This window comes from Protopterus annectens, chromosome 3.part0, assembly GCF_019279795.1.
Source record: "Protopterus annectens isolate FY-2018-M chromosome 3.part0, PAN1.0, whole genome shotgun sequence".
NCBI lineage: Eukaryota > Metazoa > Chordata > Ceratodontiformes > Protopteridae > Protopterus > Protopterus annectens.
Window position 1 is genome coordinate 943,820,106 of NC_056731.1, and position 17,856 is coordinate 943,837,961.

Sequence of the window (17,856 nt, forward strand, 5' to 3'; positions counted from 1 at the left end):
ACATGCAGACTCTGCACAGAAGGCACCCCAGCCAAGAATTGAACTGAAGAAACTTTTGCTGAGAGGTCAGAATGCTAACCGCTGTACCACCATGGCCACCCTACACAAGCTGAACAGTTAAAGTGTAGACATTCTCACAAGCAGCTTGGCACTTGGACTCATAATTTCTTTCTCACTCTAAATTGGCATAGGTGCTAATGTTTGTGCGAGTGAGTGGTACAGATGAACTACTGTGGCAGGGCTAGCCACCCGGTGGTATAAACCTTGACTCAAGATGATTGTCACTGTTGAATTGACACCCTGACCCCATGTGCAAAATGGGAAAAAGAAGTTGAGGATGGATGGATGGATGTAGAGCATATATCGTCAAATATCAGTTTTTCCAGAGCTTTGCCTACTCCAGAACCTAGCTTTAAGAAAGGAGCTGAGGTAGAAGTCACACATGATGAACTTGAACTAGAAAAAAAGCATCTTTCTTACTGACCTATACTATAAAATTCTCTGATGGTAGATGCTCCAGACTTTGGTGGACAGCTCATTTCAAGGATCTGTTTGTTCAATGAATGTGTGATCCCTTTCAGACAAAGATGCACACTATCCTGAAATGAATGTTGGTGGACCCTTCACCACTAAAGATCTTTGGAAGCAGTCTGTTCACAGGAAATCTTCAGCAAGCAAATGTACAACTTGAAAGTAATATAGCATATAAAACAACACATGCTGTTTTTATAAAATGGCCATGTCATTTTGGAAACTATCATAATGTACAAACTTCCAGGTTTAAACATTCTACCTGTCAGGCATAATCTAATGGCATATTCTGAGTTTAATATTCAGCTAGCCCACAAGTGGCATTTACATCCTGGAGTTTTTCTGGAATTAGCCAGAATGTAGGAATAGCAATTCTAAAATTTGTTTGCTGCCCAAGAAAATGCATAGCTACCCAGGTTTCTGGACCAAATCTGATAATGTGTTGTATCTTATCACCTGGTTGCAGCAGTTTAGATTCTTCACTCAATTCTGTTTTCTGATCGAGTCTTGCAGGACCTGTGTCTTATTATCAGAAACCAATGGTTTTCCTTTTGATGTGAAGCGTATTCCTTTTCTCCTTTGTAAATGGCCTCTTCCTTGGTCCTTGGTTGCCTTTTATAATTTCCTAAGAGTTTTTCATGATCATCTTTTAGAATACATTGCTCAGCTTTGGTGGTTGCCTGGTTTGGAATTTGGAATACACTCTTACCTTCACAAAGCATTTGCGCCATTTAAAGAGGTTATTAGGATCTTTTATTTTAGAAACTGATAAAGCTTCTATTGGAACCAGTGTGCATGATGTTTTTTAAATTCCTCAGTTAAAAGCATTTTATTTTTACTTATACTTCAGCCAACAAAGTTTGAATTGCACACTTATATGAGCTATGAGTCCTCCATCATTTCCATAAAGGTATGACAACTTTATCTGCGTAGTCTTTCTTCATGCTACAATTGTTAAATGTTGTTCTGATCAAAATAATGTATTTTGTTTCCTTTTCTCCTTATGACAAGGATGCTGTGGAGCTTTTTTTAAACTAAAATAGCAGAAAATTGTATTTATAAGGTCAACAAAATCTATAATGCTGAGCAATTTTGCAGTCAGAGATTGGGCTATCCGGTGGGGAAACAAACTGTCTCTAATGGAACTACTTCCCGTGGATTCTGCAGTAGTTCCAGATTAACCATATTTAGGGAACAATTATATTGCATTAAACTAAAGGAGCAGCTTCTTCCACTGTCTTTCTATGATATATGAGGCAGGGACTTTTGTCTTAAGTTGAATGCAGTATCCAAAGCCATCAGTGGTTCCTTTGCAGCTGTTGTCCTATGAATGCTTGCTGAGGACTTTACCCAGAGTTTAAATTTACGGGTCTATATTATCATATCACACACTCAGAAGAGAGAACGACAGATAATCGACCCCATGTAAGCGAAAGCTTACAACGTCGAAACTTCAGAACAGCGATTATTTTCCAATGGAAAACAATTGCTGTTCCAAAACAAAACAAAAAAAAACAGTAAAACATTACTTAATGTGGGGGGCTGTGTCCCGCACACCCCCCTACTTAAATATACCAACTCTGACATTGCACTACAGTGCCAAAAAGGCAAAGTAGTGAAAGTGGCCAAACAAATTCTTTCCCAAGAAAAGAATTCACTGAATAGCCACTTTGCCTTTTCACGCTTTACTGTTCGACAGACGCATTCGACAACCTGCGTCTGCAACAGTGTAATAGGGAACCAAATTTACAAGCTGCTGTTGTGCCTGTCCAGTAACTGTGGCGAAAGGATGCTGAAATGTTATACTGCAGTTATATCAGTTGCTCATCATAATGATAGATTTCGGGGAGTTCCCATCTTCCCAGTAACATCTCACACTTTATTCCTTATTGTATACGTACACAGTAATGGTCAGTAGTGTGGTATTGTGAAATTGTTTGTAATAACTTTTGCTGACTTATTTCTGTATTACCCTGTATTAATTCTGATGTGATTGTTACTTGTATTGTTTCTGTATGTCCATACATGGAGCTTTTCTTCCCAAGCCTCCATTGAAAAAGGGTTCATACTGACCCACTGGACTTTCCCAGTTAACAAACTGCAAATAAATAAAATAAAATAAATGTGAAAAATAATGGATCAGCCAGGGATATCATGAGGACTGGTTGTGCAGGTAGAAGGCTTCCACATCCCTTGTAGAGTCATTATTTTCCTATAGTACCCCCCACTGGATGGCATTATTGTACTTAGAAAATGGCCTCTGTATTTGTTGTTTGTTGACTTTTTAAATGTACGGATTTATAATTTTAAAGGATGATTTTTGTATGGTTCTTGTTTTTGTGGAAAAGTGGTCCCTTTTGTTTGTTGAAGTATCTGTGGTACAATTCCTCTGAGGTGATCATTGGTGGGATTTGCTAAGGACCACTATTATAAAAACAACTTAAACATGCATATAAGTGTGGCTGATTAAAGTGAGGGTTTTTTTTTTGTTTTTTTATCATTAATTAATATAATTCCAACGATCCGTTTTCAGGTTATCCAGTTTATTCTTTGGCAGGGTCATGGATATGCTGCACTCTTCTGTCAACCATTTGGTACAACACATTAAAAACCCATCCTGGAGAAGGCACCAATCTATCACAGAAAACACACACACACACATACCCTGACATACTGCATGCACACCTACAGGCAATTTGGAGAACGTTTATTCACTTATTGCATGTCTTTGGGAAGTGGGAGGAAACTGAAGCAAAGAAAACCTACATGGATGCAGGGAAGCTGAAGCATGCAGAGAAAATTTTGTTGGATAAAGGCAAGGCATTCATACTGTCTATGCAGAAGGTACCCCAGCCAGGAATCTGGCTAGAGAACTTGTTGTTGTTAGGCAGTAAGAAGTTAAACATATAACTAAAATCATATGAAGTTGCTACTTTCTGTAAAAGTAACTGCTCCTCTTAGTAGGTAAATGTGAGTGTGGTTTTCCTGCAAAATCTTGTTTCTGTTAAAAAAAAAAAAAAAAACAAAAAAAACAGGTTTCCTTGAGACTTGTTAAGTGTGAGCCCTGAAATTACGGTTTGTATTACTTACAAGAGGAAGGGAGAAGTGGAAAAAATTGTACACTCGATTTCCATGTCTGTAGGAAACTGCATTTACTTTTGCAATAGTAAATACAAGTGACCTTGCTAAGATCAAATAAGCTAGTCTGCAAGGCCAGTAGAATTCATAAATATCATTTGTGTTGTCTGTTTAGCTACTAATGTCCTCCTGTTCATCTGTTGCAATATTCTTGACATGGTAAGTTGCCTGCCTAGGCAACCCAAAGTGTTGTCTGTTTAGCTACTAATGTCCTTCTGTTCATGTGTTGCAATATTCTTGACATGGTAAGTTGCCTGCCTAGGCAACCCAAAGTCGGCCAGTATACCAAAGTCTTTTACTACTGTTCGGTGTGCGGTGCATTTCACATAGGCAGCTGTCTAACGTAGGCTGTAAAAGTGATATAGTCATGCACCATCCTCAGATCTTCTTTGCCGCCAATCGGATTGTCAGTCCTGGATGTAGCTCTGCTGCCAGAATCGCGTTTTTCATTTAAGATAAGTGCCCCATTGGGGAACCTTTTTGTGTCTTTTGCTACTGTTTTGGTATTTGCTTAGAGTTAATGTCATCCAAGAAGTGGAAGTGTGATTGTGGAGGACAGATTCCACACAAGGATAGTCACTCTCTGTATCCTTTTTTGTCTTGAGCCCCACTATGACCATAAAAACTGTTCTATCTGCCAGTTCGTCCAAAAGACCCTTCATAGCTGACTTTCTTCCCTCGCTATATACTTAAAAAACAGCATCTGAAAATTCTTGCCAAAAGCACGATGAAGGGTTCCTCTGGCCCCATCACTGAGCCTACCAAGTGGAAGGCCAAAAGACCTTGGCCCAAAGCTAAAGCTGCACCTCTCCCCATGGACATCTGTCCAGAGGCACATGATAGCCCAGAGGCACACTCTGCTTCGGGTCCAGATCCTCAGGCCAAGCCAGTTTTACAGGCTGCCTTACAACTAGACACCAGCACATCCAGGGAGGCCTCACAGACATCAGCTACCAATGTCCAGGGGGAATCGAGGCTCAAGGTCTTAGGGGAATCACACACATTTTAGTGAGGGAAGTAGTCAAGTCAGATGTGCTTGAGTACAAGTCAGATGTGCTTGAGTACAGGCCTACATCGGGTCCTCCTACTTCACACCAGATGGATACTCCTGCTAAGAATAAACAGAAAACCTAACTTTCCCCTCTTCCTCAAGACCCTCAGAAATAGTGATAAAATTTTGCCCAGGGATTGTTCAAGGCCTTGAGACCTACCTCTTGGTCCCCGCCCCTTTTCTTGGCCTACCTCCCCTCAAAAAAGGGTCAGACAACAAGCCACTTCAGAGGAAGATTCTTCCTTTGAGGACAGTGATTCTTACCCTACTCCTCTCAAATTCATTCCCCATCAGATTATGCTTCCCCTGGGGAAGACTGTAATGGGATGGAATCTCCTATGGAAGAGACCTCATTCTGGGAGATCCTTCAAAAAATGAGACCATTTTAAATGGGACATTTCGCAAATGTTGAAGGTACAAAGGAGATATTACAACCTGCTCCAGGTGGAGACCTCTAGCCCCTCAGCAATCCCTCCGGTTATCCGTGCTTTCCTGAATGTCTTTTCCTCCATGTCCCTACACCCTAACTCCCAACCTCTGGCCCCTAAGAAGCCAGACAGATATTATAAAGTGCCTCAAGACTGTAATTTTCTATTTAAGGCCCCTGTGGTGGACCAATCTGTTATCTCTGTAGCCTCTGACAAGGCCTCAAGATTCTTTCCTTCCACTTCCCTCCTTCCCTCTGGCAAAGACAGTAGGCAACTAGAGAAGCTGGAGATGAAAATCTGCACTTCAGCTGCTTTAGCCTTCAGAGCTTTGAATTACCAAATGCGTATGACTAAGTACTTGATGAAACTCATGTCACATTTATCAAAAATTGTATATGACATGCCAGACTGATAGAATAAATCCTTGGCCTCTACTCCAATGACTGCATCCTGTCAGGTAGCGCTGTACTTCATTAAATGCAGCTATGATGCTGTTGAGGCTACCTCCAGAGCTGCAGCTTCTTTTTCAGCACTGAGAAGGTTTGCTTGATTGAGGTTGCAACCCCTTCCTGAGGACATTAAGGCCAAAGCTCATGGATGCTCCCCTTGACAACTCGGCCATATTTGGTAAATCTTCAGCTGACCTTTTCAAGTCTCTGCAGGAAAAGAGTAAGCAATTAAAAGACCTCAGACATATTCTGGTCTATTCAGTTCTTAAATTTCACAGGAACTATCCTTCCAAACAGGTTTTCGTCTGCAGGCAGTCCCGGCCCACCCAACCCAGGCCTTCCAAAGAAATCTCATCACTACTCAGTTGCTTCACAAACTGCCAAGCAGCCCTTTCCTGATAGAGCAGGCTTCTCATCTTGACTCCTCAGGACTCCCTCACAATACCCTCTCTCCCTATGCCTATCCCTCTCCCTCCCCACCTGGGAATCCATAATACAAGATGCCTGGGTGCTTTACATCATAAAAAATAGATACTTTATGGCTTGGTGCACAGGCCTCCCTTCAGGGGTATCCTACAACCTCCTGCAGATCAGATTTTTTCTTTTTTCCCCCAAGTATTAGCATATGTTTTAAAACAGGGAACAATACAATTAGTTCCCACAGCCCAAAAGGGAACCATCTTCTATTCTCTTATGTTCCTGGTTCCCAGAAAGGAAGGCCCATGGAGACCCATCCTAGATCTTTCCTTCAACACCTTCCTAAAGGTACCCTCCTTCAAAATGCTAACCCATCAGACACTGTTCCCTCTGATCCTCCCACAGACCTTTCTGGCATCCACAGACATCAATGATGCCTAGTTACATATCTGCATTCATCCCAAGTTCAGGAAATTTCTACATTTCTCTGTGGAATCCAGGCACTTTCAATTCTCAGTTTTGCCATTTGGTCTCTCTAAGCCCCAACACTCTACACTGAATGTTTAGCTTCAGTGGTTGCTTTCTGCAGAATCTAAGGCATTCAGATCGTCCCTTACCTGGACGACCTTCTGTTCCAGGCATACTCCCCAGAGGAACTATTGAGAAACCTCAGCTCAGCCATTGCCATCCTACAATGTCTAGGATTCACTACTAACTTCAAAAAATCTACCCTTACTCCATCACAAGATCATGTATTTCTGGGATATAGATTCCAACCAGACAAAATGATAGTGTCCCCCCAACCCCCCACTCAGGAGGCTCAGGAGCTCTGTCAGACCTTCTCAGAGATCCTTCCCTTACACCAGTTGTCAGCAAGGCAATTTCTCAGGATCATAGGACTGATGGCCTCCACCATCCCTATGCAACCCCTGGCAAGGCTCCACATGAGGAAGTTTTAATGGTTCCTGAAGTCGGTATGGACTCAACATGCCCATCCTCTTGAATTTCTAATCCCTCTCATTCCATGCTTAAAGAAGGAGCTCCACTGATGGATACAGCAAATGTCCATCAACCTAAGACTTCCTGTTCACCCACTGCTCCCAACTCAAGACCTGTCCACAGATGCTTCAGACACAAGTTGGGGGGGGGGGTGCTGGGCCCATATACTTTTCATGGCATATGGACCCCATCTCAAGTGAAGGACCACATAATTGTAAAAGAGATGAAGGCATTGCTCCTAGCAATTCAGGCCTGCCAATCCCTTCTCAACCCAGGATGGCTGAGGATATACACAGACAGCATAACCATTCTGTGGTATGTAAACAAGTAAGTGAGAGGGACATGATCCTTCCTCTTGTGCAGACTAGCATTACAGGTTTGGGAAATAGCACACCAACTTCAGATCTCCCTACATACAGTTTACATTCCTTCTAAACAGAACTCTGTGGCAGACATACTGAGCAGATCCACAACACACACTCACAAATGGATACTTCACAGGGATGTGTTCCTGGACTTAGTCCACTGGTGGGGTATTCCTCAAATAGACTTGTTTGCCTTCCCTCTGAGCAAGTAACTTCCAAAATTCTGTGCCAGAGAACCACACCCCATGGCATGGAAAGTGGATGCCCTGTCCATCTCTTGGAAGGGGAAGTTTGTATCTGCATTCCTCCCTTCCTCTCATTCACTGAAGATTCAGCAGGACAGACCAAAAACCTTGCTGGTGACTCCCTGTTGGCCAGAACAGCATTGGTTCCCCCTTTTCCTGCACCTAGCCAAGGGCAGTCATCACAAGTTACCTCACAGAGTGGACTTGCACAAAATAAAGGCTTCCTCATCTACCCACACCTGGAAACTCTTCAGCCGACCCAGTGGGTGGTAGAGCCATAATACCTTTTAGACACATATTCTCTAAGGACGTGCTTCCATTCCTAAGGAGGCCAGGAAATCCAATTTAAGAAACTTTTACCTTTACAAATGGAAGAGATTTTCTATCTGGTGTCTTTCTAGAAACCTGGACCCACTAACACTGGATCTCCCCCTGGATGTTCTTCGTGTTTCATTGTTGCAGTCATCACACTTGGGTTATCTGCCTGCAGGTAGCCCTCAGTTGGCCCGAATACCAGAGACTTGGTATTTCTGCGTCAGTTGCTTATCACTTCAAGACTGACTTCAGGTCGTCAGGGGTATAAAAACAGGCAGCTGACACCATTACATCAGTCTTTCTTACTGAGGAGCCCAAAGCAGAAGCAGTTTGCACGAGTGCTTGTTGGCCGCTACCTGAGTTTTCATTTCCAAATTGAATCATCTTGAAGTCTTCTAAAGCTAAATACCCCATTGGGGATCCTTTTTTCTTGCTCTAACCAATGTCAGAAAAAGTTAACAATTGTCTTGCCTGTGCAAAGCAAATACCACACCAAGATTTCCATTCTTACTGCGTCACCTGTTTAGGCCCAGACCACAATGTACCTCACTGTCGGTTTTGTGCTTTGTTCAACACCCAAAGTATTCATCGTCGGGCCCTTATTGTTGCTAAAAACTTTCGCTCTTGATCTCTGTATTCAGAAATGGCTTTGGTTAGACATCCGACTGCCGATCTTCTGAAAAAAGTAAGGATAAAGACAGAGACAGACTGCACAGGTCCAACACTGCTGACGACGCTTCCGTAAAGCTAGTCGCCAGTTCACTGGCACTCAGTGAGGCGCTTTCACAGCCCCTGATGCCCACTTTGATGGATTCACAGGCAGCTACCGAAACCCATTCTGAGTCCAGTATGCAGCGAGACTCTTCTTTGACTACGGAACCTGCAGATGTCTCTACTTTGGATGGGTCCGGAGCAGCTGTACAGGCACCGGCTTCAAAGGAAGTTCCTCTCATTACCGATATTCGACACAAACAGACTTCTTTCGCGTCTTCAGTTTTGTCTAAAACTACCAAGTTTCTAAGGCCAAGAGTACGAGCTACACCTAAAAAACCTACAACCCAAATTCAAGCATCTGCTTACTTGCCATAACATCAAATGCTTAAAATGGCAGAAGACCTGATTATGTTGATTAGGGAAGCCAGCCTTCCCCTGCTAAATGAAAAAGAGATCTGTCCCCAGCAGCTTTAACTGACCAAGAGTCCAACGACATGCCTTTATCTGCTTATGAGGATTCTGATGCAGACAACATTCCCTCTGCTTCCCCTCCAGAGGATTTTTCTTTTGGGGAAACTCTACATACTTTAAGAGAGCATTTCCACTGGGAATGCCAGGATTAGCCACAGTCCAAAAAGAGACTCAGAGAATTTTTAGATTTGCCACAACATAGACCTTTAGCTATCCCTCCTGTTCTGATTGTTGTGGATGATGTCTTTATGGAATCCAGTCTAACTCTGGGTACTTTACCCCCTGCTCCAAGGAAACCAGACAGGTAATACAGAGTCCCTGACTCTCACAAATTTCTTTTCAAAAATCCTACTGCTGACCCAGAGGTCATTGCCCAAGGGCCTAAAGGTATAAAAGCAACTACAGCTAAGAATCTTGCCCCTTTGGACAGGGATTCCCGAGCTTTAGACAGATGGGGTAAAAAAGTATACACCTTTGCAATTCTCACCATTAGGGCATTGAATTGCCAGTTTCACATGCTGAAATACCAGCAACATATTATGGAACTTATTAAGCAAAAATTATCTACCTTTACAGACTGTGCAGAAAATAAAGAATTACAGGAGCTTTTGCATTCTGCAAGCCAAGTCAGCAGGCATACCTTGCAATGTGGCTTTGATGCCCTAGAAGCATCTTGCAGGCAGCAGTCACTGGTTCTGTACTGAGAAAGCATGCTTGGCTTAAGGAGCAAACATTGCCAGACCATGTCAAATCAAAATTACTAGACGCTCCTTTGAAGAAGGACTATCTGTTTGGCACCAAAGCAGAAGAGGTTCTAAAAAAGATGGAAGAAAAAGCTAAGTCTATGCAGACAGTCAATGATTTTTTTCAAATGCAGCCTCCAAGATTCAGTAGGCATTGCCCCTCGAAACATTGATCCTTTCCTGCCCCCTCAAGGCTATCTCAAACTAGACCCAGGGCAAACAGACCCCCCCTGATGACAGTCTCAGGGTATGCAGAGATCTAAGCAATGGAATACCTCCACTTCTAAAACAGGGAGTGCTAAGCCACCCCCTTATGGAAAGAATTCACAGTGACTTCTTAACTCCACTCGTCACCTGTGCCCAGTTGTTCTTGCCCTCGGAGGAAACCTTGCCCATCATGCAAAAAACTGGATCTCCATCACCAAAGACCGATGGGTCCTCAACATTGTATTCCAGAGGTACATATTTTACTTCCACTCACTGCCAACCCCTAAAGGGTTCCCAGATCTTTCTCCAAACCAGTGGGCAGAGGCACAAAACCAAGTTCAATCCCTGCTCTCCATAAGGGCAATTCAACCTGTTCCTGCAGAACAGATAGTTCAAGGGTTTTACTCCAGACTTTTCCTGGTACCCAGAAAAGAGGGCACTTGGCACCCAATCCTAGATCTTTCCATTCTAAACACCTTCTTGGTGGTACCAAAATTCAAAATGCTCACCCTTTTCCCTATGCTGTCTAAAGATGCCTCTTTAGCCACCCTAGACCTAAAAGAAGCCTATTTCCACATCCCTATCAGGGACTCATGCAGGAACCACCTACATTTCAGGGCAGGATCTATGCATTATCAGTTCTCTGCACTTCCCTTTGGCTTATCCACTGCTGCCAGAGTCTTCACAAAATGCCTGGCTCCAGCCATTGCCTATTGCAGACAGAGAAAGATTCAAATTTACCCTTACTTTTGTAACGATTGCCTGATTCAGGCAAACAGTCAGGAAAAGCTATTGCAGCACCTAACTTTTGTAAAGAACCTTCTAACTTCCCTGGGGTACACTATCAATGAAAAGAAATCAAAACTAGTCCCCAGTCAAAAGATTGTATTCCTGGGAGCAAGCTTGGACACAGCATCCCAGATGACATTCCTTACTCCAGAAAAACAAGCCTGTCTAACAGGCTACTTTGCTCAAATGGCCACCAGAACCCAGCTATCCACAAGGAAAATCCTGCAGGCCCTAGGGTTCATGGCCTCTTGCATCCTACTAATTCCATATCCCAGACTGTATATGAGGAAACTTCAGTGGTACTTAAAAAGTCTTTGGTGCCAACATTCTCAGGACGTGGAAACCGTCATACCTATCATAACTTGTCTAAGGACAGAGTTTCTCTGGTGGGCAGCAGCATGCAACCACAACAAGGGACTTCCCTTTACTCAACCTCACACAGGCCAGATCCTAACCACAGATGCATCAGACTATGCCTGGGGGGCACATCTGTACAACAAGTGCATTCAGGGCCACTGGAGCCCAAGTCAAATTCATCTGCACATCAACCAAAAAGAGATGCTAGCTCTTCAGCATGCTCTTACAGATTTCAGATCCCTACTCTCACCAGGACCCTTGCTTATAAAAACAGACACCACAGTTATGTGGTACATCAACAAGCAGGGGGGAACCCACTTTTACCCACTCTGCAGGCTAGCCATGGACCTGTGGAACATGGCTTTGGACATGCATATTCATCTGCAAGCTCAATTCCTGCCAGGCAAACAAAACATTCTGGCAGATGACATAAGTAGAAATCTCCTAGACCCACAGGAGTGGCAATTAGATGCCAGCACTTTCAGCCTTCTAATCCAGAAATAGGGAACCCCAGAGGTGGTCCTTTTTGCCTTCCCCTACAATCACCACCTCCGAAAATTCTGCACCAGGACACCTCACAGCAGGGCCTGGAATGTGGATGCCCTATCCTTCCAGTGAATAAACCTCTCAATCTATGCACTTCCCCCTCTGGCTCTTCTCATAAGAATATTACTCAAGATGAGACAAGCCAGTCCAAGGGCAATCCTGATTGCCCCAAAATGGCCACGCCAGTACTGGTACCCACCCTGGCACCTACTGCAGATCCCAACCCTCCTCACTCAGCAGGAGGGACAGATCTTGCATCCATAACTGCAAAACCTGAATCTGGCAGCCTGGTTTATTCCTTGAATTTTCCCCCAGTGACAAGCCTAAGCAAGTAGGTGCTGGCCGTCATTCTTGAAGCCAGAAGACCCAGTATAAGGAAATCTTATTCTGATAAGTGGAAAAAGTATTGTTCCTGGATTCAATCTAAAGGAGAGGACACAACACTGCCCTCCTTACCTCTAATCCTGGATTACCTAGCAGATCATCTCCACAGAGGCCCATCCTTGTCTTCCATTAAGATCCATGCCTCTGCCATCTCGGCTCATTGCAACACTGAGCCACCTTTCTTCTTTTATCCTCTCATCAAACAGTTTCTGAGAGAGACAAACAACTTAAGGCCACCAAGAAGACCCCCCCTCCTCCGCTTGGGACCTTAACTTTGTACTAGAAAAGCTCACGCTACCCCCCTTTGAGCCTGCAGCATCTGCAGAGTTAAAATTCCTCTCTCCTTGCTTCTGGCCATCACTTCAGCTAGAAGAGTGTCTGAGCTACAAGCACTTATGGCTGTGGAACACTTCATTTATTTTTTTCATGCTGACAAGGTCTTCCTCAGGACTAACCCTTCCTTTATGCCTAAAGTGGTGTCCAGTGTGGCTATCAACCAGTCTATCAATTTGCCGTCCTTCTTTCCTAATCCTCAAAATAAAGGGGAAAGGATCCTGCACTCCTTAGAGGTGCACAGACAGATCAGATTCTACCTTGATAGGACTAACCCCTTCAGGAAATCTGACCAGTTACTAGTCAGTTTTGCACCAGGAGCAGAGGGCAAGGCCATTTCAAAACAAACACTTTCCAAATGGATAGCACAATGTATCCATTTCTGCCACAAACACCATGGGAAACCAACCCCTCAGGGGGTCAGAGTGCATTCCACGAGGGCAACTGCTACCTCCACAGCATTCCTCAGGGGAGACCCTACCAGGAACATTCTGGAAGCTTCTACCTGGCGTTCTGTTCACACCTTCACCAAGCATTACCACCTGCCTATCTTTTCCAAATCCAAGGCAGGTTTTGCAACAGCAGTCCTGCAGGGCATACTAGCCAGCCCCAACTCTTCTTGACTGCCTCCACCCATTCTTCAGCTTTGGGAATCAACCCAAGTACGATGACTGCAACAATGAAACATGAAGAACATAGTACAGTTGTGTACACTTACCATAAATGTAGATGTTCGAGTGTATTCACTGTTGCAGTCCAGGTTTCCCACCCTCCAGGCCCTTCTCTGTCTCTCTCTCTCTTTCTCTCTCTCCCCTCTAAGTCTATTACTCACCCCTTACAGGGCTATTGGTATTTACTTTTTACTGGTGGTGGTTTCCCATCATAACTTAGCTCCCTATCTGGGGGGCTTCTGACATTTGGGGCAAGAAAAACTGATGTAATGGCATCGGCTGCCTGTTTTTATACCCCTAATGACCTGATGTCAGTCTTGAAGCAACAAGCAACTGATGCAGAAATACTAAGTCTCTAGTATTCGGGCCAACTGAGGGCTACTTGCAGGTAGATAACCCAAGTGTGATGACTGCAACAGTGAATACACTCGAACATCTACATTCATGGTAAGTGTACACAGCTGTACTTTCTTTCATACCTGTGTGAATTGCTCAATGCTGGCTTAGCTTATTCTTGTATAAAAACACATTTATCAGCCATTTCCACATGTATGCCTCTTTCACCTCCTTTAACTTTGATATTTGAGGCCAAACAGTTCCTCAAAGACGTCGTCCACATTAGTCCTCCCAGGAGACCTGTGTCCCAACACCCCTTACAGAAACTAACTCCTTTCAAGCCAGCTTCCTCTAGTTCCTTAAAACATTGCACCTGGAAAACTGTCCTGCTGCTGGCTGTAACTTCTGCCAGACAGGTCTTTGAGCTTCAGGCCCAGATGGCCTCTCCCCCCTTCTTGGTCTTCCACAAAGATAGGGTTTCCCTTCACACCAACCCCTCCTTTATGCCCATAGTGGTAAATGAGTTGTCTTTAAACCAGGCCATACACTTGCCAACCTTTTTCCCCCTCTCCCCAAAACAATAGCGAGAGGATCCTACACACACTCAATGTGCACAGACATCTCTGATTTTACTTTCACTAAACTAAACTATTAGGAAATCTGACCAACCATTTGTGTCTTTCTACCCTAGGGCTCTGGGATTGCCTATATCCAAACAGACTGCCTCTAACTAAATTTCCAAATCCATTTCCTTTTGCTATGCCTACCATGGGAAAACCCTTCCCTGTTCGGTCGAAGCTCACTCTACAAGAGCAGTGTTTGTGTGCCTTCCTTAAGAGGCTAGACACCAACTCTATTCTAGAAGCAGTTACCTGGACCTCTGTCCACACCTTTACCAAACATTACAAGCTGGATTCCATTTCTCAGTCCAGGGCTGGGTTTGCCAGGGCCATCCTTCATGGCTTTCTGGAGAATATTCTGCAAACTCCACCCTTCCCTCTTTGCATGAGCTTTGGTACTCTCCCTCATGTTAAGAATACTGCAACAGATGAATAGAAGGGCATAGAATAGTTGTGTAAGGACGTACCGTAACAATATATGTCATTCTCTTCTCTGTTGCAGTATTCTAGCCCCCCTCCTTCCCTACTTCCTTCGGTTCTTGGATGTTACTGGCTGTGTATTCCTAGGACTGTCTCTTCGCCTTGGGTTTCAGTTCTGAGGATGGTGTGCCCATATGTCACTTTTATGGACCCTGTCAGATAGCTGCCTATTTGAGACATACTGCACACCTAACAGTAGTAAAAGACTTTGGTATACTGGCCGACATCAGTTCACTTGGGCAGGCAACTCCTCCATGTTAAGAATACTGGAACAGAGAATAGAAGGACATCTATTGTTATGGTAAGTCCTTACACAACTATTCTTTTTGTGTATTTGGGAAGCACTGTAAGCAAGATATAGGGATAGCACAGCGGTGCTATAATTCACAGTTGGTTCTTCTGTTTAGTTTCTGATTGAATTGTTTTTTGCTTAGTCTGTAAGTCCTTTCTGTATCTGCATGGGTCCATCATGGTTTCTGATTTCCTCTGTCATTCCAAAGATGGTTTGAGTGATCTAATAAAATTGCCTGTAAGTGAGTAAATGAGTGCATGCGCATGCGCACTGACATCCCGTAATGGACTGGCATCCTGCCCAGCATTTGGTTCTAAGCTCTAAACCTATGACTTGTTGGTATAGACTGTGGCTTCATTTTCAAGGCTGAAGAAGAAGAAAGTGGAGATGAGAATATGAATTAATGAACATAAACTTGATTTAGCTTTGATGACTAACAAAGCAGTATTGCAAGGAATTCTGTATTAGGATTTGGATTTCTTTTGTTAAGAAAATTGCTCATACCGTTTAGTAGTACTGTTTGACTCCATGGAGGCACAAAGTTACTTATTATAGTAGGATCCTTCTGTGATGTAATAGTTGTGTGAGGTAATCCCTATCATGTTAGATGCTTTTCCAGCAATCTCTTCTTCACATTGTTTATGCTAGTATGGGAACTGTATTGTGCTCATCTGTTCTCCTTCCTAGGCATTTTCTTTTTTAATTTTATTTATTTGTTAATCTGGAAACCTGCTGTACTTGGAAACCTGCTGGACTTACAAGCCTCTTTTCAGGATGTAGCCTCAGAGCACTGACAGGGTAAATGACTTGCTCAGAGACACACGTTTAGTAAATGGAAGACTGAGGGAACCAATCCCTGGATTGTAGGGTGAAGCCCTTTAGCAACTTATGTCTTCGATCCTATATGCTAAACTGCTAGGAAAGCATTGGATTTGTACTGGCCAAAGCACCGTAGTAAAGCTGGAGAGGACTGACTTAGGATGTTGGCATCGGAGCAGAGCAGTCAACCTACAGAGTGACACACTGGCTATTGGATTAGAAAGGCCATAATATTTACTTCACCACCTAATTTAAGATTACAGCGTTATGTGTTGACTGAATGTTTAATGAATGAATAGATTCAAAGAAGGAAGGGCTAGCATCGATCACATGTATCAGCCAATGCTAAAGTACAGCATTACTGTGAATGTCTTGAGGGCAAAACAAAAACTGACATGGGTCTTACCAGTTTTCAGAAAATTTTGCTTCTACTTAATCTTGGCTTATTTATTTTTTTAACTATACGTATAAATAAATTATATATTTTGGTCAAATAATTATTGTGAATATTTTGTGTGTGTATCTGGACTAGCTTCTTTTGTGATTTATATTACATCCACTTTTTCTGTGTATTATTGAACTTTTCAATGTGAAAAGAGCAGTGTTAGGTATTTGCAAGTGCATCAGTCTTTTGCAGTGTCATTTTACTTTATTTACATGTCATTCGTTCTCTCTCATGAATATGCTTACATCATGGCAGAGTATTGTGATTTTAGGTGAGATATAGTTGTACAAGTCTAATTGTTTCTTTTCAGATGTTAATAGCCTTGAAGGTTATTCTTTCATAAGTGTCTGTGATATAAATCATATAGTCAGAATGGTGTTTCCCTCCGAGAGGTATTAGAAGCAGTTTAAACAAAACAAATATTAACGATGGCATTCAAAAAGAAATTGCATATGCTTTTAATAGTATCCTGACTTCTTAAAGTGCAGTTCTCTTTTTTTTGGTCATACAATGTTTTGCAAAGAATGTGCTTAACATGCAAAATCTCTTTCCAGATAGCCTTAAAGTTTCCATATCGATTCTGGGATAATAAAATTCAAGGAGCGGATTTCTTTGGGCACATTCCACCTAACTGTGAGAAGCGTGGCTTATTTGGTGTATTTTATGATATGGATCCACAGGTACTTTTCTTACTTTAGTTTGATAACTATGTGAAAGGTAATAATTTTTAAGCAAAAACAATACAAACAGAAGTATTGCTCATTCATTTACAGAATACATGCAATGAATATGAAAATCTCATGCCGGATATATAAGCAAGCTTTTGAGTTTTCAACTTCAGATAAATGTAAAATATTGACATATACTCCATGGCTACATACAATTAAACTCTCAAGAACATTGTGCACTCTTCCCTTGTACTGTTTACTTCATGCTGCAGTAATATCAAATGCAGACAAAGGACATTCTTCGTGTTTCACTGTTGCAGTAGTCACATTTGGGTTATCCCTGCCAGGGTAGCCAGAGGCATAGTATTTCTGCATCGGTTGCCGTCGCTTCAGGACTGACGTCAGGTCATCAGTAGTATAAAGTAAGGCAGCCGACACCATTAAATCAGTCTTTCTTGCCGAGGAGCCCAAAGCAGAAGCAGTTCACACAAGTGCCGTTCGGCCGCTACCTGAGTTTCATCTTCCGAACTGAAGCTGAAGTCTTCTAAAGCTAAGTACCCCATTGGGGATCCTTTTTTCTTGCACTAACCGATGTCAGAAAAAGTTAACAATTGTCTCCCCTGTGGAAAGCAAATACCACACCGAGACTTTCATTCTTACTGTGTCACTTGCTTAAGCCCAGGCCACAACGTCCCTCGCTGTCACTTTTGTGCTTTAACGCCAGAACTATACATCGTTGGGCCCTTATTGTAGCTAGATATTTTTGCTTACAGTCCTCGATTCAAGATATGGCTTCGGTAAGCCATCTGACAGCAGATCTTCTGAAAAAACATAAAGATAAAGACAGAGACAGACCGCACAAGTCCAGACCTACTGACAATGCTTCCGTTAAGCTAGTTGTCAGTTATCCAGTCCTCAGTGAGGCACTTTCACAGCCCCTGATGCCCACTTATGTGGATTCACAGGCCGCTACAGAGACCCTTTCGGAGTCCAGTATGCCGCAAAACTCTTTTTCGACTAAGGATCCTGCGGTTGTCCCTCCC

General features: G+C 43.0%; 1 protein-coding gene across 1 annotated transcript in view; it reads left to right on the plus strand.

Moving 5' to 3' along the window:
- Positions 1 to 17,856, plus strand: part of KDM1B (lysine demethylase 1B) — a 1,151,880-nt gene that overhangs the window by 1,028,973 nt on the left and 105,051 nt on the right. Inside the window, exon 18 of the mRNA XM_044065274.1 lies at positions 16,700 to 16,825. Coding sequence (XP_043921209.1) covers positions 16,700 to 16,825 — 126 coding nt within the window. The remainder of the gene's footprint in view (positions 1 to 16,699; positions 16,826 to 17,856) is intronic.